Source organism: Balaenoptera acutorostrata, chromosome 15 (assembly GCF_949987535.1).
Source record: "Balaenoptera acutorostrata chromosome 15, mBalAcu1.1, whole genome shotgun sequence".
Taxonomy (NCBI): domain Eukaryota; kingdom Metazoa; phylum Chordata; class Mammalia; order Artiodactyla; family Balaenopteridae; genus Balaenoptera; species Balaenoptera acutorostrata.
In genome coordinates this window covers 77,395,303-77,408,326 of record NC_080078.1, presented here as the reverse complement: position 1 = coordinate 77,408,326, position 13,024 = coordinate 77,395,303, and the positions used below count along the sequence as shown (strand labels likewise).

At 47.9% G+C, this 13,024-nt stretch overlaps 1 protein-coding gene across 5 annotated transcripts in view; it reads left to right on the top strand.

Moving 5' to 3' along the window:
* Positions 1-13,024, top strand: part of PREX1 (phosphatidylinositol-3,4,5-trisphosphate dependent Rac exchange factor 1) — a 195,707-nt gene that overhangs the window by 124,878 nt on the left and 57,805 nt on the right. For all 5 annotated transcript variants that reach the window (XR_009005434.1, XM_057529298.1, XM_057529295.1 and 2 more), the window contains 4 exons: positions 1,626-1,759; positions 7,529-7,647; positions 9,175-9,324; positions 11,861-12,008. Coding sequence is in view for 4 of the 5 variants with exons in the window: in XM_057529298.1 (XP_057385281.1) it covers positions 1,626-1,759; positions 7,529-7,647; positions 9,175-9,324; positions 11,861-12,008 (551 nt within the window). In the remaining variant the exon portion in view is untranslated. The remainder of the gene's footprint in view (positions 1-1,625; positions 1,760-7,528; positions 7,648-9,174; positions 9,325-11,860; positions 12,009-13,024) is intronic.

The following is a 13,024-nucleotide window of genomic DNA, read 5'->3' as shown; positions in this document are numbered from 1 at the left end:
AACTCCTTGTCAGTTCTGGGCGTTGAGTGTCTGGGGAAAGAGATTCTATGAAGAATTCTCCTTCTTTCCTCCCCAAGTTCATTTCCAGGCAGAGATAGCATCACGTCTCTTTGTTTCTCCCTTCACCATGATCTGCAGGTTGGTGAAATGAATTTCCCCTAAAATGCCACTTTTGCATAATATCCCCTGGGCCTAAATGTCAGAGGCACCCCCTTGCCCACCTATTGATGGGGCCTCCAACCTTATCTTGATGTATTTAAAAGTATATCAAGTATTTAAAGTTGGCGGCTGTAAGAAAGAGAGACTTCGGTGGCTTAAATGAGATAAAAGTTTATTTCTCAGTAGTGATGCAGGCTTGGGGTGGGTCACCTCTGCTCCATTTGGGCCCTGGTCCCTTCCAACGCCTTCCTCCATCCTTTGCTACGGTGTATTCCACTGCCGTGGCCATCTTCCAGCCTATGGCAAGAGGAGGGAAGAGAGGAAAGGGAGGGAGGCAGTTTTCTCAAGGAAATGATGTGGAAGTGGGGCATACTGGCCATAATGTAGTCACGTGACCACGCCTGGCGCAAGGGATGCTGGGAAGTGGAGTCTGTGGTTGGGCAGCCATGTGCCAGCTGAAACTCCATTCCTGTGATGGAAGAGGAGCACGGATTTGGGGACCCTCCAGGGGCTTCCTTAGCCGGCATTCTGTGCCCTCCAAGGTCTCTTTCCAGCTTCCCCTCTGTTAGCACTTTGGGCTCTCTCTGCCCCTGCCTTGGTGCCCCCAGAGTTCCAGATGGACCTGTGTGGTCCCTGGCTCTGAGGACTCCTCCCAGCAGGGACCTTGCCTATCCCTATCCTCAGCCTCTTTATCTTCGCCATCCTCCCAGGCCCACCTTGCTCCTCCCCGGTGCCTTTCCTGACCACATCGCCCTGAACCCCATGGAGGTTCAGTGAATGTCATGCACACCTAACATCTTGGTCATTTAGCATAGATGACCAGGTAGAATTTGGGAACTGTTCCCATCTATTCTCATATCCTGAGCTAGAGAGGGTGCTCTCAGAATCCTCTGCCCCTGGTGGAACTCACATTGCATTGGTCACCTGTTCTGCAAGCATTTATTGAGCACCTACTGTGTGCCAGAGAGTGCAGTAGGTGCTGGGAATACCATGGCAAACGCTTGATAGATGCTTGATAACGCTTCCTGTCCTTTTGGAAGTGGCATTCTTGTGGAGGAGATGAAGTAACAAGTCAAGACACAAATAAATAAGGGGGAGAGGAGAGAGGCAAAAACCCAACCAAGCAAAAAACCAACAAAACCCATAACAAAACCAGATGTCAGCTAGGGCCGTGTGAGCTGAGTGAGTCCTTTCACCTCGCTGAGCCCCAAGTCCCTGTTCTCTGAAATGGTCATCTCTGTATGCTCCTGCCAGCGTTGTTCTGGCACACTCACCAGAGGGAAGCCGTCGATCAGGTTGTGTTGGGTTTCTGTCTGCTCACAGATGTGCCTCCAGTGGTGCACTGAGATTTTGGGGGTGCGAGGGAGGCAGGTGCAGGTTCTGTCTGTGGGAAGGAAGGGAGGCATTCCCAAGGGAGCTCCTGGATTTGCCAGCTCATGCACCGCAACCCCCCATCGCTCTCCCAGGGCTCCAACCTCACGGACATCTGCACCCAGCTCCTCCTGCAAGGGACTTTGTTAAAAATCTCCGCGGGCAATATCCAGGAGAGAGCCTTCTTCCTCTTTGACAACCTCCTTGTCTATTGCAAGCGGAAATCCAGGTGAGTTGCTGGGGAGACTGGGACAGGGCTGCCCGGGTGGGCTGGGAGGCTGGGACAGGGCTGCCTGGGTGGGCCAGGAGGCTGGGATTGGGTTGAACTCTTGACATAGGCTTGTTACTTCCCTCTCTGGGCCTCCCTTTTCTCTTTCGAGTTGAGGGATTTGTTCTAGATCAGCACTATCCAAGAACATCGGTTATTTAAAATTTCCTGGTAGTCACATTAAAAAGAGCAAAAGAAATAGGTAGAATGACTTTAAATAACGTATTTCATTTACCCCAATATATCCCCAAATATTATTATTTCAACTTAACTTAAAAAATTTATTAAATAGATGTTTTGCATTCTTTTTAAAAATTTACACTAAAGCTTCAAAATCTGGTCTGTATGTTGCACTTACAGCACATCTCAGTTTGTACTAGGCACCTTTTAAGTGCTCAGTAGCCACCTGTGGCTTGTGGCTGCCACAGTGGACAGTGTAGGTCGAGACGGTCACGGAAGTTTGGAGAGTCTTTGTGCCACCAGAATCCTGTGATTCTAAGATCCAAAGGTAGATGGTTTGAGGGGAGGGAAGTCCTCTCCTGTTAAGTTTTTTGAGGGAAAGATAGTATCTCTGTCATCTTTGTGTCTTTCACTGGAGCTTCTTAAACTTTGTAGAGTGAGTGGATGGGTGGATGAGTGGTAGACATGCGGATGTATGTGTGGTTGGTTGTGTGGGCAGATGGGAGGAGGGATAGATGGGTAGTTGCAGGTTTGGGAGATGAATGGGAGTGATTGTGGATGTGTGTATGAATTGATTCGTGGATGGATGAACAAGTAGATGAATGAGTGAGCAGTCAGGTGGTTGGACGTTTAGGAGATGGCTGGATGGAGGGGTAGATCGAAAGTTGGGGGAATCTGTGAATGTTTGGGTAGTTGGAGAAATGGAAATGAAGACATGATGAGCTGGCAGAGGTTGTATTTATTTATTTATTTAAATATTTATTTATTTATTTTCATTTGGTTGTGCCGGGTCTTAGTTATGGCTCGCGGGCTCCTTAGTTGTGGCATGTGAACTCTTAGTTGTGGAATCTAGTTCCCTGACCAGGGATTGAACCCAGGCCCCCTGCATTGGGAGCGCAGAGTCTTAACCACTGCACTACCGTGGAAGTCCCTAGGAGAGGTGTATTTAAATGAGAGGTGTGTTGGGGCCTTTATGTATGGTTTGTTGAGTGAATGGGTAGATGGATGGATGGTTGGATGGTCATAAAATTGGAAGGCTGAGTGGGTGGTGGAGGTTTGGAGATTAGTGGATGGATGATCAGTTGGATGGGTGTGTTGAAGGATGATTGGTTGATAGTTGCCAGGGTGGTTGGACTCTGGTATGGGAGGTTGGTTGATAGGATGGTTGAGTTGATGGATAGGTGGATGAATGATTGGAGAGAGGGAAAGTTAGGAGACGGAGGGGTAGGGGCACGAGTGGATGGTTGGATGCATGAGTGGGTGGGTAGATTGGTGGACCAAGAGAATTCTTGCCTTTCAGTTTTCTCGCTGAGGAGGCAGAGGACAACTGACCAGTGCAGCCCTTTTTGAATTAAGCTTCCTGTTATTTTGTTTTAGGGATGAAATGGTGACTTTCCAGAGGCTTCTTTGCTCTTTTATCTAGCAAAAGTTAGGGCTGAGGGGAGGTCCAGATCCTGGGTCCTACTGTCAGCATCACCTCCAACTTCCATTGTGGCTCTGGGCTTGTCACTTACTGTCTGTCTGAGCCTCGTTTTCCTTGTCTGATTCTGCTGGCCTCCTAAGGTGGTGGTGAGGAACCTTTCCACAGGATGAATGATGGGCTTTCCATGTGAGTGTGGGGAAGCTTCTCATTGTCTTCCTCCTCCAGCCTGACCTCTCTGAGCCTCAGTTTTCTCTTCTGTAAAATGGGGTTGATAAACCCCTTCTTACAGTAGCGTTTGCTTAAGAGCCAAGCTCCTTACTGTTGAATCCCTGTTCAGCCATTTCTCTACCTCTGTGACTTTGCCTCTCTTTGCTTCAGTTTCCTCATCTGTAAACTAGGATGAATTATCATGTATCTTGCACCATGTACAAGGGCAAACATGTTAAGTGTGCCTGGCACATAGTAAGTGCCCAGAATAAGGAGTAGCTGCTATTACTGTTAACTTACCTCCACACGTGATGTATTCCTAATTCGGTGCGATCCCACGGGTGCAGCACCTGTCACATAGTAGGTGCTTTAGCCACAGGCCCCTCCCCTTCCCCCCTTTCCTCCCTGTTCTGGGACTTGGCCCTTCTGGTCAGAGACCTCCATCTCCCTCTTTCACCATCTCTGAGTGGCTGGGTCAGTGTGTCTCTTTCTCGTTTGATATTTTATTCCCGTTAGTCTGTCTGCATCTGTCTCATGTCCTCCTATCCCCCATCAATGCCCCCCCTTCTCCTTCCTCCTTGCTTCCTGCCTGTTCTCACTGGAGCCATCCTGAGAGTCCTTCGGCAATGCCAAGGCCACTGCCAGCGTCCACCCCTAGTCCTTCCCCACCACCCGCCGTGGGCTGTCTGAAGCAGGCACTTTTCCCAGAACACTGGGGTTTAGAAAGCAGAATGTCCCTTCAGGCTTCTGTGACGTCCCAGCCTGGGCCACGTTTGCTCAGCCTTCAGCCCCCCTAGCGTGGGCCCTTCCTCCGTTGGAGCAGCAGCAGCTGATGCCGATCGTACTGGACACCCAGTGGGTCGTCTAGGGCGCACGCACTCTTGTAAGGCCGTTTCCTGCCTCAGGCCTGCAAATGAGCTGGGCTGGCTGGAAGGAGAGGACACATCTGTCGCCTGGGAGAACCTGGCAGGTGGCCTCCGTCCCTGCTCTGGGTGAGGAGCCAGAGGGCTGGGCTCTGAGAGGTGTCAGAGGGATTGGGCAATGGTGGATGGAACTCCCAGCCTGGCTCTGATGTAGTCACAGGAAACGCCTGACGCTGGTAGGTGTCTGTCTACGGTCGTGTCTTTGCCTGGGTCATGCCAGGCACTGCCTGTCCGGGTTGTGGGTCAGGGGAGGTCTCTGACTCAGAGTGCTTCTGGTCTGATTCAAAAGCAGAGGCTCCTTGGATGTCAGAAGTGGAAGGGAGAGTTTTAAAAACGCACCTCCCCATTCTTCAGAAGGTGAAACTGAGACACAGAAGAGCTAAGTCTCATGTATCTCGACTGCTTGTTTAACATCTTAGAGGCGTCAGCAGCGTGTAGTTGTTAAAGACTCGGAGACGCTGCTGCTTGCAAGCTGTGTGACCTTGGGCAAGTTATGTCAGCTCTTTGTGCCTCTGTTTTCCTGTCTGTTTAATGGGGATGAAAGCAGTCTCCATCTCATGAGGTGGTTTTTATAGATTAAGATAAAACATGTAACATGGTTAGAATGATGCCTGGCACATGGTATGTAAGGTAGAAGAAATCTAAATCTGTATCTTCCCTTGGGTGTGTCACAGACAGCTTACACTTAACTTGGGTCTAAAACAAGACTCTTCATTTTCATTGTAGCTCCTGCTCCAAACCTTTTCCTCCCTGAGTCGTCGTCACTCCCAGTAAACGGCACCATCATTTACCTAGGATCTCAGGCCAGAATCTTAGTTGTCCTTGATTCTGACCTGCCTCACCCCCCATCACCAGCAAGTGCTTTGCATTCTCTCATCAAACGTTGGTCAGAACCTCAATGTAATTACGATAAAACTTCCAGGAGGGAGGTTGTGTGTATATGTACGTAAATGATTTTAAAATTTACATGGAAACAGAAAGAGACAGAAATAGCTAAGACAGTTTTGAAGAAGGACAAAGCTGGAGGACTTTTATTACTGATACCAAGGCTTACTATAAAGCTATAGTAATTAAGACAACGTAGTATTGGTGTAAAAACAGAGAAAAAGATTAATGGAATGGAGTAGTGAGTCCAGAAGCAGACGTACATGTAAGCGGTCATTTGAATTTCAACAGAAGCACCAATGAGGTTCAATAAATGGTGCTTGGTCAGTTTGATATCCAGTGGGAAAAATGAGTCTTGACCCCTTACTTCACACAGTATACAAAAGTCTTCCTCAGATGGATTATTGATTTAACTGTGAAAGATAAAACAATAAAGCTTCTAGAAGAAGGCATAGGAAGCTATCTTCATGATCTGGGGGTAAGCAAAGATTTCTTAAATTGGACAGAAAGTATAATTATAAAGGAAAAATAGATTTATCAGACTACCTTAAAATTAAGAACTTCTGTTCATCAAAAGACACCAAGATGAGAGTAAAAAGGCAAGCCACAGAGGAGGAGAAGATCTTTGCAATCCACTTTGCAAAGGACTCATATCCAAAATATATAGGCAAATTTGGCCCTCTGCCTATTTTTATAAATAAAGTTTTATTGGCACACAGCCATGCCCATTCATTTTTGTGTTGTCTGTGGATGCTCTCATGCCTCAAGGGCTGAGTTAAGTAGCTGTAACAGAGACCATATGGCCCACACAATTGAAAATGTTTACTCTCTGGCCCTTTTTCAGACGACGTTTGCCGAGCCCTGCTATAAATCATTAAGAAAAAGACAGACAACCCAACAGAAAAATGGTCAAGGGACAGTCATTTCACAGGTGGAAGACACCAGATGGCCAATAAACATGAAAAAGTGCTCGGCCTCATTACTCATCAGGGAAATACAGATGAAATCTTTATTAGAGACACTGCTCTCTGCCGCCAGAATGGCCAAAATGAGAAATTCAATACCAGTTATAGAGGATGTGGAGCAACTGGAATGTCCCTATGCTGCTAGGGGTGGGAGAATTGATACGGCTTGGCAGTATCTACCAAAGCCGATCGTATGCATTCCTTTTAACTGAGCAATTCAACTCCTAGGTAGATAACCCGAAGAAATGCACACATATGTTCTTCATAAGACATGTACCAGAACATTCACAGCAGCACCAAACTGGAAGCAACCCAAATGTCCATCACCATCACCCTGTGTGATTCCATGTATGTGAAGTTCCAAAACAGGCAGAGTGAATCCATGAGTTTAGATGTCAGGCTAGTGGTTACCCTTGCAGGGGGTAGTGACCAGAAGGGGGCGTGATGGAGGGCTTTTGGGGTACCTTCTGCCCTCCTGTATTGGAAGGTATATTCTCAGAGACTTTGTTTTGTTCCCTGCTGCAGCCCTAGCACCTAGAATAGTGCTTGGTGCCCAGTAGGTATTTTCTTGAGTGCCTGTTGAATGCATGGGTGAGTGACTCCCCTGGTCCCAACTTGGTATCCTTCCCATACGAAGCACTGGTCAGATTGTTTGTTGAGTGACTAAATGGGTGGGCAAGAGAATTCACCTGAATGAATGAATGAATGGTGGGTAGGTAGATGTAAGTGGATGGATGGATGGACTTCCTACTCCAGGTTCCTTTCCATTCTGGTTTTATTTCAGGAAGTTCCTGTTTGTTAGACACCCTGAGAGTCTCTACCCATTTTCTAGCCTAGAAGAGCGGGTTTCTTTTGCTTCTTGTTGGTTTCACATCCACATCTCCTGTTGGCTCAGAAGTAGCTCTGGGAGGTCAGCAAGGCTATTAGCCCATTTTCCAGATAAGGAAGCTGTGGCTGAGTGGAAAAGTGACTTGCTCAAGTCACCCAACCACCAGCCAAAATGCCATACTTCTGACCTGGTTCCCACACTTCTCGTGTCCCCGGGCGCCCTTCTGTGTTACTGCCTTGCTTCCCTTTGCTCTATTGAAGACGGTTGAGCCCCAAGGAGAGGAGGCATAGGGGACATTGACTTCCCACTGTCTTTCAGGGTCACTGGGAGCAAGAAATCCACCAAGAGGACCAAATCCATCAACGGCTCCCTGTATATCTTCCGGGGTCGAATCAACACTGAAGTCATGGAGGTGGAGAACGTGGAGGATGGGACAGGTAGGTCCCCACCCATGCCCTGCCTGAGCCCAGCCCCCCTGCACCACAGCACAGTCTCTGCTGCGGTTCACCAGTTTTTTCCTTTGATCGGGAACGATAACCTGTCCACAGAAAAGTGCCTAAAACATATGCACATAGAGCAAACCCCTGGGTGGTCACCATTCAGGTTAAGAAATAAACTGCTGCCTGCACCCCAGAAACCCCCTCACACGCCCCTCCCTGGCCACAGTGCCTCCTTCCCCCCAGAAGTAACCACTCTCTGAATTTTGTGGTGATTATTTTCTTGCTTTTTAAACATATTTTTACCTCCTAAATATGCATTGCTAAACATTTTAATTAAAATTTCTGTTTTTGAACCTTATTTAAATGGTTATATGATTACAAATACATATAAAATTATATATATATATTTATTATTATTATTGCTTCTCACTGTGTTTCTCTGGGTAGCACTGGCCCAGAATGTGGATTCTTTTTTTTTTTTTTTAATTGAGGTTTAGTTGATTTACAACATTCTATTAGTTTCAGGTGTACAACATAGTGATTCAATATTTGTATAGATTGTACTCCATTTAGTTACTACAAAATAGTGGCTATATTCCCCTGTGCTGTACAATATATCCGTGTTGCTTATCTATTTTATACGTAGTAGTTTGTATCTTTTGATCCCATACCCCTATCTTGTCCCTTCCCCCTTCCCTCTCCCCACCGGTAACCACTAGTTTGTTCTCTATATTATATAAATGGTCATAAAATATACTGTATATTCTTCCGCATCTTGCTTCTTTCACTCAACCCCATGGTGGTGAGAGTCATCCGCGTTTCTGCATGTAGCTTTCTGTAGCTTGTCAGTTTCCATTGCTGTGTAGTTTTCTCTTGCACAGATAGTCCCCAGTTTACCCATTCCTTTTGTGAGGGACGTTTGGGTTGTTTCTGTTGTTCACCATATAAACAGTGATCCTGTGAGTATTCATGTGTGTACACCTCTTGGTGTATTTGTCCTTGAGCTTGTCCAGGACAGGGGTTCTGAATTGGTTTTGAGACACAGACCCCTTTGGCAGTCTCACGAAACCTGTGGACCCCTCCTCAGATTCAGGGTATCGCTGGCTGCAACATTCCTGGATAATGTCGGTCTGTTTTCAGAGAGGTTTGCCAGTTCCCATCCCAGCCAACAGTTTGTAAGGGCCCGTGACTTGGCATCATCAGGCTTACACTAGGGTTTTATGTAGCCCAAGTGCCAGCATGAGATGGGCAAGGAGGCATCAGGTGTCTCCCTTTGCAACTGAGGGGTTGGGAGGTTCTTTGCTTGAGGTCTTCGTTGCCCACCAGAGAATAGATAGGAGAGGGAGCATCTGGAGGATAGTAAGTTCAACTCCCAAATCCCGATCCCATCGATGCCTCTGCCGCCCTGTCTTTCTGGAGCAGGAGGGGCTGGTCCTGTGACCTCACTCGTAAGCATGTAATGATGAATGTTGGGTTGTATGGCTGAGCTCTTGCTGACCCCGCTTCGCCTCCTTCCCTTGCCAGCGGATTATCACAGCAATGGCTACACCGTCACCAATGGCTGGAAGATCCACAACACGGCCAAGAACAAGTGGTTTGTCTGCATGGCCAAGACAGCGGAGGAGAAGCAGAAGTGGCTGGATGCCATTATCCGTGAGCGGGAGCAGCGCGAGAGTGAGTGGCTGGGGGCTTTCCCAGATCCCCGGACTGTATATGGCTTCCTGCAGTCTGGTCCCTTCTGTAGAGTGAGCTGTGTCTAGGGGAGGGGTGTAGGATCCTTTCCAGAAAGGTCAGAGCTTCAGAAAGCAGGTCTTTGAAGGGGCAGGGAGCTCTGGGACTGTTACAACTTGGTGGGATCTCAGCTCATCTGGTTTAGCCCACCAGACAGATGGGGAAACTGAGGCCCCATGGAAGGGAATTGCCCAAGGTCATGCCAATGTAGTTGATCGTCCTGAGATTCTTTGCTTCCTTCACCCTTGAGGGTTAGTAGTCAAGATGCTCCCTACGTGCCTCTGTCACCTTCACGGTTCTGTTCCCTTCACCTGGGGTTCTTTTTGTTTGACATTCACCAAGTCTTTGGGAGGAGGATCTGTGGGGGCTGCCCCTGACTGTCGTCGTGAATGCTTGGGCCCAGGCACTTCTGAGGCCCCTGGCGTTAGGAAGTGCAGAGCTGGGTGATAGCTGGGTGCAGTTTGGGGGTGGGAAACTCTGAATTGCTGTACAGAGACCACCGTGCTTGGAAGGGGAGGCCATGGTGTGTTTGGGGGTGAGTTGCTTCAGCTTTCCAGACCTCAGTGATGTGGCCTGATAAATGGGGATAAAGCTCCTGCTGCAGAGGGTTGTAATGCTGCTAAATGAGGTTTGGATCTGATTATAAATACTTGCAGATTTGACTCATGATCCTAAAAATGGTACGTACCTCCCAGCTTTACAGAGGAGAAAACAGAGGCCCAGTTTCCTCCATATCTATATTCTGTTCTCTTGAAATCACTACTTGGATGTGTCGTGGACATCTCACACTTACCATGTCTAATCAGAATTCTTAATTTCCACCCTGTCTTCTGCCCCAAACCCACTGATTCCCTTGACTTCCCCATCTCAGTAAGTGGCTCCTTCAGTCATCCAGGAGCTCAGATTGAAACTGTTGGTGTCACCCTGATGTCTGCCGACTCCCCAAACTCGGTAGATCAAGTCCCTTTAATTCTGCCTTCCACTTACATGCCAAGTCCATCCACTTCTGTCCTCTCCCTGCTTCCACCCAAGTACAAATCACCATCATTTCTCAGGAATGAGTATGGGCCCAGCATGGCCAGGTCCATTGAATTTTTTTTTTTTTTTGAGCAGTTAGACATCAGGATTTTTAGGTGACATGTCTTCATTTTAAATATTGCATCAAAATTTATTAAAACGCCATTAGGGCTTCCCTGGTGGCGCAGTGGTTGAGAGTCTGCCTGCTAATGCAGGGGACACGGGTTCGAGCCCTGGTCTGGGAGGATCCCACATGCCGCGGAGCGGCTGGGCCCGTGAGCCACAATTGCTGAGCCTGCGCGTCTGGAGCCTGTGCCCCGCGACGGGAGGGGCCGCGATAGAGAAAGGCCCGCGCACCGCGATGAAGAGCGGTCCCCGCACCGCGATGAAGAGTGGCCCCCGCTTGCCGCAACTGGAGAAAGCCCTCGCACGAACCGAAGACCCAACACAGCCAAAAATAAATAAATAAATAAATAAATAAGAAAATCCAAAAAAAAAAAAAAAAAAAAAACACCATTAGGCCAGGTAAACAACTGAACTTAGCCCCTGCTGGGGCAGGTTTATGACTTCTGACACTGATCAGGGCTGGGTGTGTGGTCAGGACTGGGGGTGGGGATCAGGGGTGTGGCCTCGCCTGGGTGGGGCTGATCAGTATCTTTGTGGTCGGAATGGATGGTTGTGGTCAGTGCTGGACATATGTGATCATGAGTGGAGTGTGGCCTGAGTAGGCCTTTGTTGTTAGAATTGGGGTATCGCCCAAACCCTGAGCTCAGGGCTGAGTTTCCAGGGGTGGTACGTGCTGTGGTCAAGAGCACATGTCTGGAGCCAAGCTTGAGGGTCTAAATCCTGGTTCCACTACTTCTAGACGGGCAACCTTGGACAGGAACTTAATTTCTCTGGACCTCAGTTTCTTCATCTGTAAAATGGGGATAATGGAACTTGCCTTGTAGGTTTCCTGTGAGGATTAAGTGGCATAGAGTAGGCACTATAAAAGCATTTGCTATTATTATTTGTCATTGCTCTTATTGTCAGGATTGGATGGGGTCCAAGTAGAAAATATGGGGCAGTGATTGGGATCATAGTTCTGTGTGAATTGTCTAGAGAAACGGGGAAATTTCTATCCCTGGCCTGGAAGGAGGGTCTCAATAGGTTTTCTCATAACCTCAGAATCTGGAAACCCATCCTCAGATTGAAGGGTTGACTGCTTATTACCCTGGGACTTAGCCTCTCTGGACCTCAACTTTGCAATCTGTGAAATGGGGGACTTACCCACCCTCCTCTACAAGGTCTTGTGTGGGGTCACTGGCAGGTGCCTAGAACAGTGTCCGACATGCAGGGAGTGCTCTATGGGTGACCACTGGCTGTGGTGGTAGTTGGGGGCAGCTGGGGGAAAGGCTTTCAGGAACCACATGCCCGCCTGCTCTGCTCCCCAGCGCTGGTGCTGACCGTGTCCCCTCCGTAGGCCTGAAGCTGGGCATGGAAAGGGATGCCTACGTCATGATCGCGGAGAAGGGGGAGAAGCTTTACCACATGATGATGAGCAAGAAGGTGAACCTGATCAAGGACCGTCGAAGAAAGCTGAGCACCGTCCCCAAGTGCTTCCTTGGCAAGTGAGTGACCCCATATTGGCTTCCGCTGTGTCCCTGGGTCTCGGCTGGAGGCTGGAGGTGGGCAGACCATCTGCACCCATGTGGCTTTTCCCAGCCCTGCCCCTTCCGCCATGAGCCCTCCTGGGCAGAGCCACTAAAGCACCTCGAATCCTTGTGGAACAGCCCTTGGAGATCAAGGATAGTGGGGTGCCCATATCAGGGCTTTCAAATGTTTTGATCACAACTCACTGCAAAATGTAAGTTTTATATTGTGACCTGGTACACACATCCATGTAATATATGATTGAAGCCAAAGTTTCACAACATTTACTGTGCTTGTTACACTCTGAAAATATCTGTGTCTATTCTGTTCTATTCTATTCTATTCTACTCATTTCTTAATTCATTTCAAAAATAGTGTGAGTGAAACCCATGAAATTGATTTCACAAACTGTGAGTGGGTTTTCCACCATGGATTGAAAAACGCTGCTCTAGCATTCAAGCAAAGAGAAGCCCCTATAGATATGTCAAGCAGAAAGGTATTTAATGCAGGGAGTTGATTTCAAAGGTTTTGGAAGAGCAAATGTAGACCTTTGAATTAGCCTTTTTGGACTGTCATAACAAAGTATCACAGTCTTGGCAGCTTAAACAATAGAAATTTATTTTCTCATAGTTCTAGAGGCTAGAAGTCTGAGATCAAGATGTTAGCTGGGTTGGTGTCTGGTGAGGCCTCCCTTCCTGAGATACACAAGGGGAAGGGGAGGTCCATATGGTTTCAGTACTTAGGGCTTCCAATTTCTCTGTCTGGGAATTACATTATTTCCTAATAATAAAACATTATTACCCCCGCCCCTATTTTATAACCAAGGATCAAAGGGTCAGAGCACAGGTGAGATGGGATTGGATCCTAAACCCAAGGTTTAAATGAGGTTTAAATCTCATTCACCTGGAGGAGGGAGAAGCAGGAGAAATGCAGTCCCTGTAAAACCATCAGGCTGTTTCCAGGCCCTACTGTGTGTTAGACCCAGTGGTCGGTG